This window comes from Myxine glutinosa, unplaced genomic scaffold, assembly GCF_964187855.1.
Source record: "Myxine glutinosa unplaced genomic scaffold, kmMyxGlut1.1 SCAFFOLD_1819, whole genome shotgun sequence".
Lineage (NCBI taxonomy): Eukaryota > Metazoa > Chordata > Myxini > Myxiniformes > Myxinidae > Myxine > Myxine glutinosa.
Genome location: NW_027617914.1, coordinates 32,049 through 56,204, shown reverse-complemented (window position 1 = coordinate 56,204; position 24,156 = coordinate 32,049). Strand labels below are relative to the sequence as shown.

The 24,156-nt window shown below is 44.4% G+C and overlaps 1 protein-coding gene across 3 annotated transcripts in view; it reads left to right on the top strand.

Annotated features, from left to right (window-relative positions):
* LOC144889222 (protein AATF-like) overlaps positions 1 to 23,499 on the top strand; it is a 35,849-nt gene extending 12,350 nt beyond the window's left edge. Inside the window, exons 3-7 of one of the 3 annotated variants that reach the window (XM_078769258.1) lie at positions 823 to 870; positions 8,594 to 8,860; positions 19,755 to 19,821; positions 20,603 to 20,740; positions 21,743 to 23,499. In XM_078769258.1, the coding sequence (XP_078625384.1) occupies positions 823 to 870; positions 8,594 to 8,860; positions 19,755 to 19,821; positions 20,603 to 20,740; positions 21,743 to 21,770 (548 nt within the window). In that variant the 3' untranslated portion in view covers positions 21,771 to 23,499. The remainder of the gene's footprint in view (positions 1 to 822; positions 871 to 8,593; positions 8,861 to 19,754; positions 19,822 to 20,602; positions 20,741 to 21,742) is intronic. The other 2 variants (XM_078769257.1, XM_078769259.1) reach the window with 2 other exon arrangements.
* The last annotated feature ends 657 nt before the right edge of the window (positions 23,500 to 24,156 follow it).

Genomic DNA, 24,156 nt, shown 5'->3' with positions numbered 1-24,156 from the left:
GCGTCAGTGTGGGCGATGTCAAAGAGATGATCTAAACGTTCAACGAATTCTTTTTCCTTCGTCTTGTGTGAATCACTTCCCGGTGTGTACTGATAGGGATATATTTTAGATAGTAGTATGTAATAGATGAATCAAGAAATTCAATGTCCATAACCTTTGTCAGAAGATGAATCACAAATTTTAATTCCTGAGGAGGACAACACTTTCTGTCTACAAGGAAATACACAGCAAGAAAACAATAACCTTTATCAACCAAGAAGGCTTGGCCTCTAAAGCCTCTAAAGGTGGTTATTTATATATAACCAAGAAGGGCATGCTACAATTCACAAAAGCACATTGCAAGATTCACAGAAAGTCCCAAGTGAAAATCCTGGTACAGTAGAGATGTACATCAAAGGGAACATCATAAGGATACAGTAGCATGCACAGTATACAGTCAACATACAGTGTAAACATACAGAATCGACCAGCCAAGTGAAACATCCTAAGTACAACATTTACAGCATTACAAACCTAGTGAAAATCCTAAAGTACAACAAACCAACATTACAAACCCAGTGATAATCCTAATATTTTGACGTCAGTCCTGTCTTTTATACAAGTTGAAGTTGAAGTGGGAGGCGCAAGTGGAGGGGGAGGAGCGAAGAGAGGGGAGGAGAGCAGTAGGATTGGTTGGGCAAAGTTTGGGTGGGAGGGAGCAAGGATCGGGGGATACAATGTGATTGGTCGAGTGAAATATTGAGATGAGAGTGCTCCCCGCCGAGAGCAGGTCTGCATTTCAAATTCTTTAATGCGGTCTGTTTTCCCATTGTCTCCTGCCAGACATTTCGGAGCCATCTTCCTGCTTGAAGACTTCAAGAACATTTGAAGGTCATTCTCAGCGAAGTGGATATATCTTTTACTCATTTTCGACATGACAAGAACAAAGACCACTTGCTTTATTTCAAAGCACATCTTTAACAATATTATCCTTAGTCATAATTAAATAATTACAGTGCCTTTATTATTAAAACTATACCAAATGATTTACCATTCTGTGGTTTTATCTGTAATTCATTTATTGTTTGATGCAAGTGTTATCACACAATATTGCAAATTAACACACTAGTAACATGAGTTTTAATAAGTCATGCTAAAACTTCAAAACAGGCATGCAATTAAAAAGTCCTTATTTAATCAATAGGTCACTCAGTAGCTATGACAACCACATCCTTTTTCAATCTGCAAACTCATCTTTTCCCTCATAAGTCAAAATCATATATGAGGTATGAACCTATATACTGCAATCCCACAAAAAAGATCTTTACTGAGAAGATATTGGATCAGAGAGCCAGCGAGAGCTAGCCTACATGGATTTTTAAATAGGATTTAGCTTATCCTCCATCGGCCAGCGCAGAGCGACTTATCCACTCCCATTGTTCAACTCTGCAAAATAATTACCATGTATTTTGCATAGCTTCGACCTCGTACTGAGTTGATTATTTACTAGTTTACCAAACACAATGGGATTTTGAAAGCAGTTCAGTGGATGCTAATTACTTCAGACGCACACCTGACATTGTGGCATTGTGGAACTAGCTGTATTATTTAATTATTTACCAAGAAAACAATATCTTTTGCTTCAATTTGCTTATGGAACTTCAGTAAGACATACTAGATCGAACATTACATTATTTCCAAAAACCACCCTATCTGTAATCATATTACCCTCAGTCATAAAATGATTTTGCCATGACAATATGTGGTCCACCATTGCCTCCACTAAGAATTTACTTTTCTCGAGCAAACGAACTTGGTCAGAGTGTCGGAGATAATTCGGCTACTGAAGGAAATCCCAACTTCTGCATGGAAACCACAAAAACACTTGCACATGAGGAGAGCAGGTTGTAGCTCATAGAAATTACTTGATTTGATAAATTTTACACTTCCACAGTACCCTGGTTAGAATAGGTACGCCGTATCCCTGCGTGTCGTAAGAGGCGACAAAGAGGGTTGGCGTCACGAAGGGCACCCGGCCATAAAAACATTGCCTCAAAAAAAGAGAACCATGACAATTACAACTACATATTGGCAGGGTACAGCCCGAAGTGGAGATCGGTTTCTGAGGTTTTGGACATGGAATGTAGGGACAATGACAGGGAGATCAGGAGAAGTGGTGGGAGTATTGGTCAGAAGAAGAGTGGACATATGTTGTGTGCAAGAGACTTGATGGAAGGGAAGTGGTATGACAATGGTGAAGGGTAGGCAGGGACAGAAATACAAGCTTGTGTGGCAAGGGTGCCCTGAGGGCTTGAATGGTGTTGGTGTCCTGTTTTCTGAGGAGTTTGTAGACAGTGTGGTGAGTGTGACTAGAGTGAGTGATAGGTTGATGATGGTGAAAATGATGATTGGAAAGCTCTTGGTGAACGTCATCTCGGGATATGCTCCGCAGGTTGGTCGGAGCGATGAAGAGAAGGACAAGTTCTGGTGTGCGATAGAGAAGCTGATGGAAAACATGAAAGATGAGGAAGTTCTTGTGGTAGGAGGAGACCTAAATGGACATGTGGGAAGGGAGTATAGACGGTTTTGAGGGACTTCATGGGGGTTACTGATATGGTGTGAGAAATGGAGAAGGTGAAAGGATTTTGGAGTTTGCTGATGGAGCTGATTTGTTGATTTGTAATACTCAGTTCCAGAAAGGGGATAATAAGCTTGTTACATACACATCAGGTGGGTCGACGACAACCGTTGACTACCTGATGGTGCGTAGGCGAGATAGGGGGCACCTCCGGGACAAAAAGGTGATCCCGGGGGAGGAGGCTGTTTCACAGCACCACTTGGTTGTCTGCGACATAAGGGTGAAAGGTGCGAGGAGAGCTCGGCAGGTGAAGTACCAACCGAGAATGAAGGTGTGGAGGTTGAAAGAGGTGACAGTAAGGGAGGCATTAAAAGAGTGGCTGAGTAGGGTAGAGGATGATGTGGTTGAGCTTGAACGTGGTTGGATGTCAATGAAAGATAGTCTGTTGGGAGCCGTTGGTGAGGCATGTGGATGGACAAAAGGACCACCGAGGCACTCGGAAACATGGTGGTGGGATGATGAAGTTGGAAAGAGGATTGACGAGAAGAGGAAGAAGTTCAAGGAGTGGCAGAAGGCAAAGGGTGCGGGAGGGCCGACGGGAGTTGTGGGAGATATGTTGAAGGCAGCAGGAAGTTGGGGTGTGAAGAGAATGACAGAGATCTGTAATCTGGTGGTGAAAGAAGGCCGCATTCCAGTGGATTGGGAACTGAGTACCCTCGTCCCTCTATACAAGGGGAAAGGTGACCCTCTGGAGTGTGGCTCGTACTGAGCGATAAAGTTATTGGAGCATGGAATGAAGGTATTGGAAAGGGTGTTGGAGCGGAGGATAAGGAAGAAGGTGAAGATTGACGAAATGCAATTTGGATTTATGCCAGGAAGAGGAACGACAGACGCGCTCTTTATTGTGAGGCAGTTGCAGGAGAAGTACATGGAGAAGAGGAAGAAGTTGTTTTTTCGGTTTGTTGATCTGGAGAAAGCATTCGATAGGGTTCCACGCGAAGTATTGACATGGGCATTGAGGAAGTTAGAAGTGGAGGAATGGTTGATCAGAGTAGTGATGGCAATGTACAAAAGAGCGTGCACAGCTGTAAGGATGAAGGACGGGAACAGTGGTGAGTTTGAGGTGAAGTTGGGAGTGCATCAGGGGTCGGTACTAAGTCCACTACTATTTGTAGCTGTGTTGGAGGTGGTGGCTCAGAACGTAAAGGAGGGTTTACCGTGGGAGTTGTTGTATGCAGATGATCTGGTGTTGATTGCGGAAAGTATGGATGGACTGAAGGAAAAGATGAACAAGTGGAAGGAATGTATGGAGACAAAAGGTCTGCAGGTGAATATAGGAAAGACGAAGGTGATGGCAAGTGGTAAAGCATGTGGTGAGGTGGAAAGAACTGGGAAGTGGCCATGTGCTGTGTGCAGGAAGGGTGTCGGAGTGAACTCCATTCAATTTACAATGTGCGCTGAGTGGGTTCATCAAAAATGTAGCGGTCTGAGAGGGTCATTAACCAGTGTGGCAGCTGCATTCAAATGTAAGGTGTGCACAGAGGGAGATGCAGATGGAGGAAATGTTGAGTTGGATCTTGGAGACAGCGTGAAGCTGGAAGGTGTGAAAACATTTTGCTACCTCGGAGACATGCTGAATGGAGAAGGTGGATCAGACTTGGCAACGGTTGCTCGAGTGAGATGTGCATGGAAGAAGTTTCGGGAACTGAGTGGCGTGCTGATGAGGAGGGGAGTGTCGTTGAAGCTGAAGGGAAAGGTGTATGCTGCATGTGTGAGAAGTGTTATGATTTATGAGAGCGAGACATGGGTCATGAATGTAGAGCAGCAACGAAGGCTGGAAAGGGTGGAAATGCGAATGGTTCGGTGGATGTGCGGAGTATCATTGAGAGAGAGGAAGACAAATGATGAATTGCGAAAGATGATGGGAATAGAGCCTGTGATTGATGCTGTGAAGAGGAACAGGTTGAGATGGTTTGGTCATGTGTTGAGGAAGGATGAAAGTGACTGGTTGAGAAGAGTGATGGAAATGAATGTAGAAGGAAGTAGAGGACGGGGAAGACTGAGACAGACTTGGCTAAAGATGGTGGAAGAAGAAATGCGGGCAAGGGGGTTAACAAGGAGAGATGCAGAAAATAGGGCAAAATGGAGAAGATTGGCATTGCCGCAAGGCTAACCCCCGCTCTAGCAGGGAAAATGGCCTTAAAATGCATGTTGTTGTGTTGTTGTTGTGTGAATCACTTGTCCTTGAAGCGTGTTTCTTGAGGCCTTTCCAGTCCTCGAAAACTTTTTCTAGTTTGCTCATGCAATGTTGCTCGAGCCTGGTTGGAATATGAGCTTTATCCCTGAAAGCCATCACTGCTCGACAAGACTCCCTTAATGCGTCCCGGACTGTCAGTTTCTTTTCATGGTGAAGGTAGAAGAAATGCCCGAATGCTTGCCTATATGAGGGAAGCTTGCATCCCTTCACCTCATCCACCGTTGTTCGTAGCAAGTATACCTGTTTGCGGGTATGCATCTGTAGAAAGATTAAGTAGAATATGATTTATATGTAAGACCAATCACTGCGAAATCTGGGAGATGACTGACGTGTTGCAATTTTGTTTTTTTGTGCGTAGAAATATCAATATTTTTTTTGGAAGCAGGAATGATATTAAAAGAACCGCGTTTTGATGTGGTTTAGGGAGTTGAAAGGAGAACAATTGAGAGAAGAGGAACGGACGCTGGATAAGGAAAAATGATAAGGCTTAGGGAAATGGATGACCGGAAAAACTGAAGAAGAAGCCCGCAGAGACGTCGATAATTTTATATGTGGAGAATGTAGAATTGTAGAATCTATATGTTCTATTTATGTAGAATTGTAGAACACATTATGTTCATCGGTCATTCATTCATATTTATAAAAAATATTAACAAATAATAGTTTTATTTAAATAAAAAAAATCTGATTGGAATACAAAAATCGGATTTTTCAATTTAAAAAAAAACAAAACTTTGGACCCCGGGGGTGACCTTTTAAAGTTATTCAATCCAAATGATTTTTCAGTCACAAAGTTTTTACTACTAATCGAATAGATTCCTGGGTTGAGAATATGAAAAATCCAAACTTTACATTTTAATGACACCCTAATGTATATTCTTCAATATGTAATTTAAATGGTGTATCATTAAAGAGTAAGCGTCCCAACAAACAACGACGAATCAGCGGTCCGTTTGAGTTCGCTTTGTCTGTGCATTAAATTAAGCACTCAGGGGAACATCACATTAAAGATCGAGAATATGAGCGTCCTCGGTGTGTGAAGTTTTGACACCGAGGACAAGGACAAGCAGGTAATCTCGTGCTTTTCTCCTCACCATTCCCGGTGGAACAAACAAAGTGGGAAACATGGTGTCGTGTGTTTCATTTATTTATTTATTTGTTTTCCCATTTTTGTCACGACATCGGATTGCTTGGCATTTATTATTTGTGAAGTTCCACATCAAAGTTGTTTGTTATTTTAAATGCCTGAAGCTAATCATGTATGACTTTATTCACAAATGTCCCAATTAGTAATCAGCTTGCTTCGTGTGTTCTGTTAGCAAGCAGCTTGCTCAGTGTGTTCTGTTAGCAAACAGCTTGCTCAGTGTGTTCCATTAGCAAGCATCTTGCTTGGGGTGTTCCGTTAGCAAGCAGCTTGCTTGGGGTGTTCCGTTAGCAAGCAGCTTGCTTGGTGTGTTCCGTTAGCAAGCAGCTTGTTTGGTGTGTTCCGTTAGCAAGCAGCTTGCTTGGTGTGTTCCATTAGCAAGCAGCTTGCTTGGTGTGTTCCGTTAGCAAGCAGCTTGCTTGGTGTGTTCGGTTAGCAAGCAGCTTGCTTGGTGTGTTCGGTTAGCAAGCAGCTTGCTTGGTGTGTTCGGTTAGCAAGCAGCTTGCTTGGTGTGTTCCTTTAGCAATCAGCGTGCTTGGTGTGTTCCGTTAGCAAGCAGCTTGCTTGGTGTGTTCCATTAGCAAGCAGCTTGCTATCGCTTGCCAAGCCAGACGTTCCGTATCAACCACTTTGCAAACTGCTCGTGCAGTCGCTCGGCAAACGAAGTGAAGCAATTTTGACCAGGGAAAATGATGTTTGACTTTAAACAAATTGCAACGGAATTATGAAATAAAGAGTACGACTGAGCACGTGTAACTCCATGGCGTGCCACGATGCCTTTTCCCACCAATATAGCGCCATGGCCAAGCATATGCGAAAAATAACGTTTAAGACTGATAAGAGGGTAGAAACATCGATTGAAGGATCAAACGAGTTGGATAATTTTAGACACACAATGAGAGAGGGTAGATGTCTCCAACTATACAAAATAGCAACATATATAATAATAATAATAATAATTCATCTACACTTATCTTAAATACTGTTACATTTGTGGGAATGTCAATTGTTTACAAAGCATGCATAGACGATTCATGTTATTTAGGGTGTATTGCATAAGAAATGCCAGTTCAGCTGTGGATCCCCAAATAGGACCTTTTCGTATTTATTTTTTCCTTTTTCATAAAGTTTACCCCATATCCACTCCCTTTACGCCACATGAATTTTACTGTTGGTGGTGGTGCACAAAACAGCTTGGGAAACGATTCAACCCTTTTTCTTTGAAGGAAGAAAGTGCATGGAAAGGGTAGGAGGAAGAAGAGCGTCTCTTGGCGGAACAGTAAAAACGAATGCTTGTTCGTACTATGAAAGGCTTCAGTGAGCGTGTTGGTGTGAGAAACTCTTTCTTTATGAACGTTCTGAAGGATTCGTTGTGCATGAAGGAGGTGGACAAAAAGGGAAAGAGCGTATTCTGTGGAAAAAGGCGCTTCTTGGGTCTCTGTGGAAAACACCATATGCTTCATGTTGTGAACGGGCTCGGCGTGTGCTACATGAAGGAGTCAACCTCGATGAACTTCCTGAGCTGAGGGATTTGCTATGTTGCATGAAGGAGGTTGACGAAAGGAAAAGGATCAAAGGAGAAAGGAATCGCAGAGCATGATGACTAGTCCATTTACCTTCGTTCCCGCCGGGCTCCGCTCTGATGAGCATTGATGAACCTTTGTTCCCGCCAAACCCCGCTCTGGTGAGCATCGATGAAGCTGCTCTTCAAACAGGCCTGAACCCCATTCCATTCCCATCCTCGTGTCCCATTTTATTTCAATTCCCTGCGAATATTGTTTTTTTAATTTGCTTCCCTTCCCCTTCCCTTCCCCTTCCCTTTCCCTGGGTTAGATGGAAGGTCCATTTGTGTGATGTTGTGTCAGCCTTTCGTAATGGTTGTATGTGGCCTGTGTTAATTCAGTCTGTCATTATTAATTAATGAAGTCCGTCGTCATACTTGTACGATTTGCTTATTGTATCGTTTTGCATCCTTTGAAGTAAATTTCATTTTGTTTGATTCTATTTCATTTTGTTTGATTGACATTTTTCGGATCCGGTTGCAAGCTCCCTTGAGCCGCCAGTGTGGCAGTCTAGACTCTAGACTCTAGAGCCTCTACTCCTTGCACTAAGCCAAAAGTTAAAGCATCCAACAACCGCTTGGTCAGCTTGCGGGCCTCGGCCCGGCGGGCTGGGGAGAGGACCTAGGGTCGCTAACATTAGTCGCCCCGTAACACACATAGTCGGGAGTGATGTTTGGGACTCAAATTAAATTTGTTTCAATGATTGTTTCTTACAAGTCATTCGTTATACTATTAGAGACTATTAGAGGGTGCTCTTCTTCTTCCTTCTTTATTGATGGAGGCAGCGTGACCTCTTGGTGAATCTTTTAGCTCATTCTACAATTTTAAAGCATATTGGGTTTGAGTCGGGCTCCCAGCTTAACTTTAAAGTGTTTTGGGCCTGAAGCATTGCCGTGCTTTGGGGACACCATTTTTTTTTTTAAGCAAAGAAAGAATGTTGTATTTATTAGGGTGAATATAAGAAATTGTTTTTGGGGAAAGCAACTAAGAAAATAGACAGGTTATGTCATGATGTTTGACAATCATATTATGTTAACATTCTATATTGGTAATTGTTAGCATCTTTGCTGCAGAAGAAGAAAACGGTTCAAAAGAAAAATGCTTCAATGAAGACCAGGAGAATGAGAACTTGTTCATGGCTGCTGAAGATCCTCTTTGTGATGGAAGAGGAAAAGAAGATTGGTACGAATTCTCATCAGAAAAAGATAAAATGTTTGGTGGCAAATCGACATCTGCAATTGAACCTACGTTTGCACCTGGTACTGAAGAGGTGGTGACCTTAACACTGCAACAAGAAAATGGAGATGAGGAGCGAGGTCAAGCGGTCAAGGATCAGCTCGGTGAGTGACATTATAGACTTGTTAGTTGTTGATAATTATTGCTATTTTAAAGTGTCGTGGACTTATCTATTAGTGATATTGAATTTCATTTTGCACTGATTGTCGTGTTTTTTTATGTCATCAAAATAGCCATATGAGGGTCCTTGCAGGTCGGACATCCATGAAATAACCCATCAAGTGGCTCTTGCTATGGAATGCAGGTACTTGACAGGAAGCCAGCAAATATGAGACTATGGGAGAAACTACAACATAGTCATGGGTAGCAGTCTTGAAAGATTAGAAGCAGGAGCACAAGACAATGGACAAAGGGAGTCGGTTCTCCATGAATGGAGATAGTCCCAGCATCAGGGTATGTTTCTGGCAAGAAAGGTGCGTGTGACCCGAATTTGGGCGAGGAGCAGAGGGAAGAAAAGGCTGGTGGGGAGAGGACACCGGGGAGGTGGTAGATGCCTTTAAAAAACCACCAAACCTGATTGTACTGGATGAGAAGCAGGCCATGGATCTTGGCCTCCTGCCAAGAGATGACAATAACTTGGAGTGCCTTGGAATTTAATCCCCACCAGGAGATCAATGTTGGAAGTAGCTGCAGCAACCGAGAGTCCAGATCCAAATCGCACAGAATTTTGGATGAAGTTTTATTTTTTTTTTTTGTTTGTTTTTTTACACTATTGATAGTATAGTAGTAATCTGTCGGTGGCCAACCATTCTATCGTCCAATGAAGAATACCATTGCATCGACCAGCTTCGACATGTGGTCTGCACAAGTCGGATTGTGACTGATAGGTCTTGCACCTTTCGAGAATGCACATCCTTTTTGGATTACCTACTGGAGTAGATGTCTTGACAAATATTTTTGGAGGAACAGGATGAGAGCTTGTGGCCTGTATTTAAATACAACAGTGACATTTTTTCCTTGACATTTGCAGACAAGGATGCTACTATGGCCTATCTGTCTTGTGTGTGGGGTGTTGTTCTGCAGAGTGTGGAGTTGATGGCTAAATGGTCAAAATATTCTCGGGAAACATCTGTCCAAGCTGTTTGCTCACCTGCTTTCCTTCATCCCCTTAATCTCCTGATTGTGGAATAGTCTCCCTGTGTCTGTTGTTTCATCCTCACTTCAGCTTTCAAATGTGCTACATGCACTCATCCTTGCACATCCACTATCTCTTCCACAAATGCTCTGATTCTTTCCCATTCTGTTATTTTCTGTCCATTGCTACTAGTTTCTGTTATTAGTCCCCTACCGCTGTACACCGGAGGGGACTATAGGTTTGCACTCCGTCCCTCCGTCTGTCCGTCTGTCAGTCTGTCACGCAAAGAACAGCTTTCCGGACTTTTTTCCTAAACTCTTAATGCTAATGATTTCAAACTTGGTACATGGTTTCGTCATACGTTACAGCTCAAGTTCGAACTTCACGACATTTCGATCATTTTTGACAAAGTTATGGCACTTTGAACTTTGGTAATTTCCCCAACAGTTTTCCGGACTATAATTTGGAGTGCGGTAAGTCAAAGCTGTTAATATTCCTTGTTTTAACTCCAATTTACATTCTGTTTCCACTTTTAGTGAGAAGTAGGGGTCTGTGCAACCATTCATAAACTTTATTTGGTGCAAATTGGATATTTTTTAGCCGAGTTACCTCAGACCGTGAGTTGGTAATTATATAATTCACACATAGTGCAATATGTGCAGGCTGCTCCACGGAGCAACCTTGCGGGCTTATTTTAACTCCGATTTACATTCTTTTTCCCCTTTTAGTGAGAAGTAGGGGTCTGTGCAACCATTCATGAACTTTATTGACAAAGTTATGGCACTTTGAACTTTGGTAATTTCCCCAACAGTTTTCTGGACGACAGACTGCCGGTAGGGGACATGTATTGCAGCACAATACTCAGAATGCTTGTTGCTCCTGCTTTTCCTTCATGTTGATAACCTACAGATGGGATTTGAATTGTTGAAAAATATTTTGTTCTCCTTTTTTTTTTATCCCACCCATTTTCTTCCCTCCCCCTCCCCAATCATTGATTGTATTATCTATAGGTTACTGTAAAATTGTAGGATAGGGCTCATACATTGCCTAAATTTCACTTTAACTTCATATTTTGTTTTGAGAATTAACAATCAGGATGTCTAAATATAGCAACGTTTGTCAATGTCCCATGTCCCAACCAGCCTTGATGTCCCAACTAGACAAGTGACATTTTCAGAATAGCCTAATCATTGCAGCACAGCACATGATGTTGTTAGCTCCTCATCACTGGAATGACAATTTTCAGTTTTATTAAACACAAGCAGATAATCCGGTTTCACCGGGCTTCTGCAAGGGAATTGGCTTGGAGTAGAGTGTGGAATATTTTGGGAGTTTGACAAGAATGTCCTTTGACACCATAATGGCATGGGCCCCGTGGAAATTCCTCAGGGTCTTGTGGGTATTTTGGGTCTGAAAGGTCTTCAGACTCAAAAGGGGCTTTTGGGTGTTCAGGGGCTTTTGGGTGTTCAGGGGCTTTTGGGGCTTTTGGGTCTTCGGGGTCTTTTGGGTCTTCTGGGTCTTTTGGGTTTTCGGGGTCTTTTGGGTCTTCAGGGTTTGAGGTATTTAGGGGTCTTTTTGGTCTTACTGGGGGGGGGGGGGGGGGGATATATATATCTATATATATAAAGTAAAGTATGTTTGTTTGTCCTCTTATAACTCGAGAAATACTCATCGCAGAGAAAAACCAAAGGCATATTCGGAATCAGTACGTCTCAGAGCAACTACAGCACACCTTAAATTTTAAAAAACTTCGGGTTTTAAAATTAGCGTATTAGCGCAGAAGCGCTAGCAGAAGAGGGAGGGAATCGAAGGGAGGGAGCGCAGCGCTTCTGTTAGCGTAATTAGCGTATTTCGGAACGTTAATTTTTCAACTTCATTATTCGGAATCAGTACGTCCCAGAGAAACTTCGTAATGTTAATTTTTCAACTTCATCCGATTGACATGGGACCAACGGCATGTGACAGAGAGTGAAACATACATGCTACATTTATTTGACGACAATGAGTTCCGGGTTCGTGCCGCCAACCCTGTTAGGCGCCTCTTGCGGCACACAGGGAATTACCAGTGAACTGGTACTCAATTTGCCGACCTCGGTAGGATGACAGGCTGAGTCAACCCCCCTGGTGTTAAGGGGGAGGAGGAGGGGAGGGGAAGAGGAGGGGAGGGGAAGGGGGGGGGGAGGGGAAGGGGTGAGGGGAAGGGGCGGGGGAGGGGAAGTGGTGAGGGGAAGGGGCAGGGGGGAGGGGCCCTTCTTCCCCCGGGCACCCCCACACTCTCCCCTCCCCCCTTTCCCCTCCCCCCTTCCCCTCCCCCCCTTCCCCTCCCCCCCTCCCCCCTCCCCCCTCCCCTCTCCCCCCTCCCCCCTACCCCTCCCCCTCCCCCCCGTTCCCCTCCCCTCCTCTTCCCCCTCCCCTCCTCTTCCCCCTCCCCTCCTCCTCCCCCTCCCCTCCTCCTCCCCCGCCCGGCAATGCCGGGTACTTCTGCTAGTATATATATATAAAGTAGTAAAGTATGTTTGTTTGTCCTCTTATAACTCGAGAACTACTCATCGCAGAGCAAAACCAAAGGAATATTCGGAATCAGTACGTCTCAGAGAAACTACAGCACACCTTAAATGTTTAAAAAAACTTCGGGTTTTAAAATTATGACGTCATCAGCATATTTCGTAACGTTAATTTTTCAACTTCTTCCGATTGATATGGGATCAATGGCATGTGACAGAGAGTGAAAAATACATGCTACATTTATTTGACGACAATGTCTTCCGACTTCTGGGTTCGGAATTATGACGTCATAAAGGCGTAACGTTAATTATTCAACTTCATCCGATTGACATGGGACCAATGCCATTTAATAAAAAATAAATAAATAACCACCTTTAGAGGCCATTTTTCCCCGCAAAGCAGGGGTTGGCCTTTTTCGGGAACCGTGGTTGTTGTTGTTTTTTGGTCCCCTTTTTGAAGCAATGTTTTACGGCCGGATGCCCTTCCTGACACCAACCCTTTTTGCCACCTTTAACGACAAACAGGGAATTACCAGTAAACTGGTACTCAATTAGCCGACCTCGGAAGGATGACAGGCTGAGTCAACCCCCCTGGCGTTAATTCAGCGATCGACCGGGATTCAAACCCAGGATCCTAGGATCCTAAAGCTGGCACCCTAGCCGCTAGCCCAACACCAGGGTGTTATGTTAAATGCCATTTGACAGGGAATAAAAAATAAATGCTACATTCAATTGACGACAATGACTTCCGACTTTCATGCAGTTTCTGATCGATTTTTCTGATTCTTGATTCTCTGATTTTATATGCTGCAGTTTCTCAATGACATTTCACTTCATGATTTTCTATTTTCTTCTTTTTCATGAGGATTTTCGATTTTCTGCTTTTCGATGACCCAGGCCTAATTCCACGCAGTTTCTGATCAAAATCTCCGAAATGCCCCGAAAAAGGAAGAGCTGCATTGGTCCGAAGACAGCTTCAGCTAAGCGAAAACAGACTGAGAGACAACAGGAGATCGAAGAGGAGCAATCAACCAGGCTCAATGAACAGGCTCATCGGCAACAACAACAGCGAGTAAATGAGACACAAGATGAGCGATCAACCAGGCTTAATGAACAGGCTCATCGGCAACAACAGCGAGTAAATGAGACACAATATGAGCGATCGACCAGGCTTAATGAACAGGCTCATCGGAAACAACAACAGCGAGTAAATGAGACACAATATGAGCGATCGACCAGGCTTAATGAACAGGCACATCGGCAACAACAACTGCGAGTAAATGAGACTGAGGAAGAGTGTGATGCAAGACACGAGGCAAACCGGCACCGCACTGCAGAAGCACGAGCTCGGACCCGGACACCAAAGAACAAAAGGGAGGCATTCACGTATGACCTGGCTGACCCAACCACTCACGCAGACATCGGCCGAATGGACCAAGTCTGCACTCACTGCTCTGCTTACAAGTTCGAAGGAGAGACCAAAGGTGTGTGCTGCAACAATGGGAAAGTCGTCCTTGAGCCTTTCCCTGCCCTTCCTCCCTTCCTGAAGGAACTTCTCTCTGGCGAAGGTCTCCTCAGCAAGCACTTCCTTGACAACATTCAAACTTATAATGGCAGTTTTGTGATGACGAGCTTCGGGCATAAGGAAGCTGAAGTACAGGGCTGGAACCCGAGCTTCCGTATCCAAGGTCAAGTGGTCCACCACATTGGCAGCTTGCTCCCGCCTGAAGAAGGTCAGCCAAAGTTCTTACAGGTCTACTTCCTCGACTCGCATGCCAAAGAGCTGACTGCCAGGAACCACAGTGGCCTCAAACCACACATCATTGAAATGCTCACAAAGTGGTTCCACGAGAATAACCATCTGGTCCGTGAGCTGAAGACCAAGAGATATGCTTGCAGAAGGAGATAACTCGGAAGAGCGCCAGATATAATCATCCGCGAAAACAAGCGACCACGTGGTGAGCATGCACGCCGCTACAATGCCCAGTCTGCACCAGAAGTCGCCATCTTAATGGACAATGAGCCAACAGAACCCAGAAATATTGTCCTTAAACTTTGCGATGGGGCACTCAAAAGGATAAGTGAGCTGCATGCATCTTATGATGCACCCCATAGCACCCCATAGTGTTCCCATATGGAACGGATGGCTACACTATCCACCTGGTGGCTAGGACTGCTACTGGAAAGGATGGACAAAAACTCACACAGCTGCAGTACTACACCTACCACATCATGGTGAGAGAGGGAAATCACATACTGCAGATGCGACGACTCTTTCAGCAGTTTCTGGTAGATGTATATTCTAAAATCGAGGCAGAGCGACTGGGCTTTATCCGCCGGGAGCAAAAGACCTTACTCGCTGATAACTATGGCAACCTCCGTGACAGTCTCATGGCCAGCGATGGTGACCCTCGCAATGTTGTGCAAAGGGTGGTCCTTCCAGCGATGTACACAGGTGGGCCGAGGTGGGTGCACGAGAGGCAGAGTGATGCCATGGCCTATGTGCGTTGCATGGGGATGCCGGACTTCTTTATAACAATGACAACAAATCCCAAATGGGTCGAGGTCCAGCAAACCTCTTGCCAGGACAAGAAGCTCATGATCGGCCAGACATCATTGCCCGTGTCTTTCGACAAAAGCACAAGAAGCTCATGGAGCTACTAAAGAAGAGAGCTTTTGGGACGAAGAGAGCCTTCCTGTATACCATTGAGTACCAGAAGCGTGGCCTTCCTCATGCCCACATCCTCATATGGGTCGCCCCAGAGGACAAAGTCAAGCCCGAAAAAATTGATATGGTCATCAGTGCTGAGATCCCCGACAAGGAACAAGATCCTGAGCTGCACATGATGGTTATGGCACATATGATCCATGGTCCATGCGGAAACCTCAACCAGAACAGCCCTTGCATGAAGGACCGGAAGTGTTCAAAAGATTTCCCAAAGCCATTCCTCCAGAGCACTGAGCAAGGAAATGACAGCTACCCCAAATACCGACGTCTGAAGCCAGAAGATGGTGGTTACACTGGGGAGATCAAGATGCGCCAGCAGGGAAAACGGGTGGTGCAGGTAGTCACCAATCAGTGAGTGATACCCTACAACCCGTTCCTCCTCCGCCAATTCAACTGCCACATCAACGTTGAGATATGCTCCAGCATCAAGAGCATCAAGTATATCACAAAGTATGTCACCAAGGGGACCGATCAGGCAGTGTTTGAACTGCATGCAGCGAGCCAATGAGGAGGCCGGAAATCGTCAAGTGGATGAAGTAGCTAAGTTCCAGAATGCACGTTACGTTGGGAGCAGCGAGGCAGTCTGGAGGATCCTAGAGCACCCAATTTCTGAGCTCCAGTCATTGGCCTAGCTGTCCACCTCGAGAATGGCCAGCGAGTCTACTTCAATATGGACAATGCCATACAGAGGGCAGAGCGACCACTACCAGCCACTACGCTGACTGCCTTCTTCGACCTCTGCAATCATGACAATTTTGCCAAGACACTCAAATACCACGAGGTGCCCGAGTACTACACGTGGGACAAGACGCACAAGAAGTGGACCCGCCGCAAGCGGGGAGAAGTGGTGGTCGAAGGACCACATGCAATACGGAAGACTCAGGCAATTGGCCGCATCTACAGCATCAGTCCGAGACAGGGAGACCGTTACTACGTTCGACTTCTTTTGACTGAAGTATGTGGCCCATCCTCTTTCGCTGCTCTAAGGACAGTGTATGGTCAAGAGTTGTCCTTCCGTGAAGCCTGTCTCGCATTGGGACGCCTGGAAAACGACCAGCACCTCCACCTTCCTATGGATGAGGCAAGCATCAGCCAGTCTGCACCAAACCTCCGGAGTCTCATGGCAGTCATCCTTACCGCATGTTTTCCTAGCAATCCACGCACACTATGGGATAAGTTCCGTGAAATCCTTTCTGAAGACTACCTATTTCAGCACCGTCGCAATGTTGACAATCCCGCTGCTGACTACAACGAGCACATTTACAACCTTGCGCTTTGCTCTCTCGAAGACAAGGTGATCATAATGGGTGGTCGTCATCTCAGTTCGTATGACCTACCTACCCCAGAGAGGGGCACAGAATATAGGCTTGAGAGAGAATACTTCAGGGAAGTCGACTACAACCAAGAGCAGTTGGCTGTCCAAGCTGATGATCTCCAACAGCAAATGACAGATGACCAGCGTCAGGTCTACAATGCAGTCCTTGAACTGGTGCAGCAAGGTAACATCAACAATGGCAACAATAGCAGCAACATCATCTTTCTAGACGCACCAGGAGGCACAGAAAAGAGCTTCGTCATCAACACGATTCTGAAGAAAATTCGGTCACGAGGCAAGATTGCTCTTGCTACTGCGTCCAGTGGAATTGCCGCAACACTGCTCCAGGGAGGACGAACGCTGCACAGTATGCAGCACCTTCAAGATCCCACTCGACACACACTTCAAAGAGCAGCCAACATGCAGCATCAAGCGTGGAACACTGGAACAGCATTGGCCAAGGTCATTAAGGATGCTGCTGTCATCATTGTGGATGAGGCCCCGATGACTCACAAGTCAGCCTATGAAGCTGTAGACCGCACACTACAGGACATCACAGGAGTAAAGAAACCTATGGGAGGAATTCCCACACTGCTCTGCGGAGACTTCCGACAGATCCTCCCAGTGGTCAAGTGGTACCAGATCCAACATTGTCAACGCCAGCCTGAAGACGTCCCACCTGTGGCGCCATGTGACTGTCAAGCACCTGACCACCAACATGCGAGCTCACCTGTCTGGCGATGAAGGGGCCACTGACTTTTCTAAGCTGCTCCTGGAAATTGGCAATGGACTGATGCCATTTTCGGCCGAACCAGACACGATCGAGATTCCTCCTGAAATAGGCAAGGTCGTCTCCACAATGGAGGAGCTGAAGGCTGAAGTCCACCCTTGCTTGACCACAAATGGAGTCCGGTCCGAATGGCTGGCTGAGCTTGCAATTCTTTCTCCGCTGAACACCAATGTTAACCAGCTCAACAACTGGCTCATGGGAGAGTTTCCCGGCGATGAGAGGATCTTCAAGTCTGTGGATAGTGCCATCTGTGACGAGGAGGCAGTCACTTACCCTGTTGAGCTTCTCTTTCTCTCGAGCTGTCAGGAATGCCACCACACCTCCTCAAGTTCAAACTCGGTGTGCCCATCATGATCCTGCAAAACTTGGAACCACCCAAGACCACCAATGGTACACGCTGCATCGTAACTCGCCTACATGCCAATGTCATCGAGGCCACCATCTCCTGTGGACCATACAAAGGAGAAGTTGTCCTTCTGCCGAGGATCCCGCTCATTCCGCCAGACTCTGAGCTGCCGTTCCAGTTTCGGAGACTCCAGTTTCCCTGCAAGCCATGCTTTGCGATGACCATCAACAAGGCTCAAGGTCAGACGTACAAGACAATAGGGGTCGACCTCTCTGTCCCCTACTTCTCACACGGTCAGCTGTATGTGGCTGCCTCTCGGACCGGCAGTGCAGTAAAACTCACCATCCTGGCACCCAACAATCAGACACGCAATGTGGTTTACCCCGAGGCACTCTTGGGCACATATGACGAACGCTTTAAGTTGTGACTATATTTTTTGTATAAGGCACATATTGGACTAGATGCTCTTTCATAGTTTGTAAAAAATGTTCTTTTGGAAAAACTTTTTAATCAAAACAGGCGAATCTCCAGAATCGGTGCTTCTAGTCCGACTATCTTCCCATCCAGTCAAAAGAGAATAATGCTGTTTAGTGTTTATATTTTATATAAATTATAGAATATATTTTATACAAAATGTATGTACAAAAGTTTTTTTTAATGTTTTAGGTCTGTTTGGCTGAAAAATTTCTGATATCAATACCCCCAATCTTAGGCATTGTCGTATATAGTCAAAGCGTTCACCTTTGATTGATGAATTTTAAGAATCCTTTCAATTTGCACCCGTCGTAGACGGGTATCCTTGCTAGTATATGAATAAGGAAAAAAGTAGCCAAAACACAAAATTTATTCGCTTAATAACATAAATAACATAAAAATATAGCCGCACACACACACACACACACACACACACACACACACACACACACACACACACATACACTCCTACACATACATACAAACCTACACACACACAGAGACACAAACACACTTACACATATAAATTTTATAAAAACATTTTATTGTATATAAAATTTTATTATTGTGTTTCCCCCCTGGAATCCTAAAATTTTCCCCCAGGGGGAAATTTGCCCCAGGTTGGGAAATGCTGGTCTAAAGGGTCGAAAGGTACATTCCATTAGTACGTAATTAATAGACTACATAATCAATAGACAGGATGCAACCGACATTCAAACAGTAAATAATTAATGGACATATAGTCACACGGCTAAGTGGACGGATGGCTTCACTGACCGTGTTTTTCATTTTTATATGTATATTGATGTATAGAAAGAATTGTCTGAATACTTTTTGTTTTTGGTTTTACTCCCTCTACAGTATATGTGCAAACCAACTACTCTGAGCATATACACCACATGCGCACCAAAAATGAATATAATTCGAGATTTCATGAATAACAATTTTAAAACCTCCTCATGCTCTGTCTGGATTCGTGATCTCTTAAATTATGTATCATTCAGCATTGTACGTGCTGTGTTTACAACGTTTACCCCGATCAGATGCGATCAGGCAACTTGTATTTGTATAGATAGATAGAGAAAGATGTAGATAGAACATAGATACATTATTAATCTTGGGCTCATTGTGTAAATTGCATTGAAATCTCATGGAAGACGAAGAGAATCGACAACAAATATATAATGAATGATATGATATTTGAACCCAGGATACCAATTAATTTATCTACATCCATTGGGCTGACCAGATAGCCTAGAGGTAAGTGCACTCGTCTCTGATATGTCTAGCCTGGGTTAGAATCCCGACCCAGTTATAAACTACCATCCCAGTGTTTCACAGGCGGGGTGATTCATCTGTGTGTGCCGTCCCATGGATGAACATTAAACTGTGCGTCCTGTCTGCCAGTAATAGTTGGTGGACGTTAAAGATCCCACGGTGTCCTTTGCGAGGAGTCGGCGTGCTGTCGCTGGCACCCTGAACAAATCCCAAATTCCTGATCTAACATACAGAAGGGAGGGAGAGGGGTGCGGTTGGGGGAGATGGGTGCTGCACCAGTGGCAGAGCCACACCCTCACAAAATGATGTTCCAAGCAGCCATGTGCTGCACATGACAGGAAGGAAGGATCGATGGACAATAAAATAGAAAATCATGCTTTATGCCTTTAAAATAGAGATCCTCTACCCATCCCTTTTTCATTTTTCAGCTGTGATATCCCAACTGAGTCATCTTGCCATTATGCTGCTCACAAGTGTATTTGTCAGCCATGTAAGGTATGGCCTTCCAAAATTGTTGAATGAGATGTTGAAAATTACTAATTGATTCTAAATATAGTACGTTTGTTTTATTTATTTATATAATGGCTTACACATTGGCATAATGGCAACGAAGGCTGGAAAGGGTGGAAATGCGAATGGTTCGGTGGATGTGCGGAGTATCATTGAGAGAGTGGAAAACAAATGATGAATTGCAAAAGATGGTGGGAATAGAGCCTGTGATGGATGCTGTGAAGAGGAACAGGTTGAGATGGTTTGGTCATGTGTTGAGGAAGGATGAAAGTGACTGGGTGAGAAGAGTGATGGAAATGAATGTAGAAGGAAGTAGAGGACGGGGAAGACCGAGATAGACTTGGCTAAAGATGGTGGAAGAAGAAATGCGGGCAAGGGGGTTAACGAGGAGAGATGCAGAAAATAGGGCAAAATGGAGAAGATTGTCATGGGGACCGCAAGGCTAACCCCCGCTCTAGCAGGGAAAATGGCCTTAAAATGCATGTTGTATAATGGCTTACACATGCAAGCATGGAAACAGCTGTAAAACGACGACGATGACAATGACGATGATGATATAGTATATTTGTTTATCAATGCTCAATGTCTTTCGTGTCCCACTTGATGTCACAGCAATGTCCGCTTCAGTATGTGCCACGATGTGGTGTTTTTGTTGGAATCCCCTGAAGTGTAAGTTTTTTTTCAGTTGTGGGACCTTATCATTATCTTATCACTTATCCTTATCATTCCCATTACCTCATCAAGACCTTATCACTTCTTGTTGCAGCGATGTGGGATTATCTCCTCGAAGCCCGGATTGCATTGCAACGGGTGCTAGGACCAGCCAATCAACTGCCTCACCCTGCCACATCGACACATCCTTTGTTTCTTGGGACAGCAGACATCCAAACTGCTGCAAATCAGGGTAAATTAAATTCTGTCATTCCTTCACTCTAAAAGATTAACAAATGTCTTAAAGGTATATGTGGGTGTCCTCGACAATCCCAGACAACCCCACACTTCGGATATATCCGAATATGGATTTGGATAAGAGAATAATTTAATTTTTAAGTGATTCTTCACCATTGAGTGATCGGACTGAAAACGATATATGGCATGAAATTTCAAAAGTTGTGGTTGAGTTATGACAAAACTAGATGGATGAGTTGGTTAGGTGGCAAGAACAAACTGATTCGATTTTGGTTCAGGTCTGAATCCAGGTCTGGCCCATCAGTGGATACAAAACGCAAACTGTTCAGTCTGGCAGAGGAGCTTGCCGTTCTAGTTACCGAGTGCTGTTCTAGTTACCCTCGCCAGAGGAGAGAGTATTGCATTTGAGTCAGTTTGTTTGTTTGTTTGTCCGCACAGAATAAATATGATTTTCTCTGCAACCGTTGGTCCGATTGACAGGAAATTTTCACCATAGGTGCAACTCCACCTGCAGAATTTTTTAATGATAATTATGACGTCATCGGTCACGTGGTTCGGCTGCCATCTTGGGAAAAAAACGAAAAACGTTGCACCTCTATATCTCCGAAAGCGCTGGATAGAAAAAATTGAGACATGGCTCATTGTAAAGAACTCTTCATGGGGAATAAAATATGTTAATGATGATGTCATAGGTGCCTCCATTATGACATCATAATTCGACAAGTACAAAACTTCATCCGATCAAGATAAAATTTCTTGAGCATAATCTAGGAATAAATTAGTGGAGGAAAAAAAATTATGACGTCATCGGTCACGTGGTTCGCCCGCCATATTTGTTTTAACACAAAAGCCTAAAAAAACACTGAAAGTACATCCTGGCGAGGGTTTGCAATCTCTGATTGCTCTTTTTCTTGTTATTATTGTTCTTTTGCTGAGATCTGTTAAATATATTTTAATTTTCAATTTATTTACGCCTTTGCATCCCGACCCTTCCTAGGCCATCAGACACTAATGCAACTCTCTGAGAGTTTGCTTGAGCTGCAGAAAGCTCTGATGCTTCATTTTCCAGGAACAAAAGCTCTGGAAGAAAATGACCAGGAAATGGATTTGATGGGATGGTGAGTTTTCAGGCTCCTTTGCAATGCTTGCTTTATGTTCATTTCCTCAATTGTAAATGCAAGATGCACATTTCTTGCAACCCAGGAAGGATGTCTGTGTCGTTTTGAAGTTTTATTCAGCTGATTTTAACTTTGGTGTATTCTCATGGCTCTCCGTCTATCACCCGAATGTCGTCCCTCCGTTGTGTTTTTCCTTTCCGGTCCATACCTCGGTAAGTTGTTGAGGCAGGTTGATGAAACTCATCCTATACTGTCTCATGTAGATGTCTTTTCAAGGAATGCATTGTGGGTAATACGTATTTCTCTGGCCATGAATGCTGTTCCCTTTCCATTTATTGGAGGAATGCCAGAAAACACATCCTTACAACACCTTGCCTTCAGTGGGCCACCCTCCTGCAGCCACTTTTCAAACCTTCCGTGTAAACTTTGCTTATCTACATCCATTGGGCATTGGAACATCTCCCACGACCCGTTTGCCCCATTTCTTCGAATTAACTAATGCAAAATGGAGCCGCTCGGCACCGAAGCTTGAGCCTTGACTCGTCTGTACTACCATTCCACAGTGGGGTTGCACCTCTGGTGCCTATTTTTGTCTTTCTGCTAAAAACCTATTTTTTCAGTGTGATCTCATTAAGGCAAACACTGAAATTAATTTTGATGAGAGGAAATTAATTTACTAGTGAGATTCGATGGAATTCCTGCATTCCTGGCCCAACTTTCTAAATGCTCTCATTTGCCCTCAAAAAATACTTGCCACCACTTTCTAAATGTGAAACATCACTGCAACCACCATTTTACTAACAGGGTAATACGTATTGCTCTGGTCATGAATGTGACATGCTACTCACCACCACTGCTGAAATATCAATCACTCGAGCTCCCTCTCCGGACACACGTCAGAATACGGTATATTGAATCGCCCAGCAGTCGCACTTGACTGGTTTAGTCAGCTGCAACAACATGGGAACACTGAGCAGCTTGTAATGGCTTTGGTGCACACTGGAGCATGGTGGTTCATGTTACGTTTCATTGCACCAACAAGGTCACTTCCGAACAGGGGAACGTTGTTGGGCAACTACTTATTCTGATATGGATAAAGCAGTTGCGCTTGTTGATGTTTTTGTAATCTCAGAGCTATGGTTGACGGTCGGACTGCTCTCGGCTTGCTTGTGGTGGGCCCAGTTATAATGGCTTTGGAGGTTACATCAGCCTGTTGTCACCGTTTCCACACCTTATCTGATCCTCCATTTTTTTTCTTTCTTGTTAACCACAAAGAGTGAGGCCAATCTGTGAAGTAGCTGCCTGGCCTGAGTGCCTGGCCCAACTCACATTGATCTGCACTTGAATTGCGTAAACTCGAATGAGATTGATTGATCTGAACTTGTCATACTTCTCATTTTGGTGCATATGCATGTGAGTGCACGTATGTTTGCAAGTCGTATTTTCACATCAACGTACGTTCCATGTTATGGGCGTTGTATGCTTGACATTGTGGAGATGCAGTGTGATTTAGCTACATGTAATGTGTTGGGAGCATGGAAGAAACCACGGCACAGAAAACCATTCACTAATTGTGGTTTCTCTGCTCATTGGAGGAGACTAGGGCATGCCCGTACGTGGGTGCCCGTTCCTTGCCAAAAAAAAAAAAAAACGCTACCCATACGCTCTACCCCGCCCGTACGCCCGTATGCCCGTAAACAAAAAAAACAACGCTCTTCGCTTCCGCCCTTCGCTCTGACTGAATTGGGAGAAATAATGCGCATAAGAAATCGAGAAATTATTATTTTCTCCGGAAGAAATCGAATTACGAACCGTAATGGCGCACGCGCTCGGCTCGGCTCGCTCTCACATCGGCCACGCCTACGCAATAACGCGTTCTGTGATTGGCTGCCGGAAGTGCAGTCTTCACTGTCCGGAAGGTCGCAAATCGCAGTTACGATGAATCGCAAATTAGTTTTAATTAGTTTTAAAACATAGTTTAACGGCAACATAGTTTTCCAACGTGAAATAAATGAATACGCTCTCAAATGTGCCGTCCGAGGCAGAGTCTGTTCGCCACGTTCGGCACACGTGATAGCTCGCTGCTCTCTGATTGGTTGAATCGTTTTTTGGACATAGCTCGGTAACTACTTGTCCGATTAATATGAAACGTTGAAAAGGCACATCCTCGGGTCCCCAGCAATATACCTGGCAAGTTTCAAGTATATCGGACCCGTGGTTGTCGAGAAACAGCGGTCACAGACAAACACACAGACACACACACAGACACACAGAGATTACTGGAATTATAGAT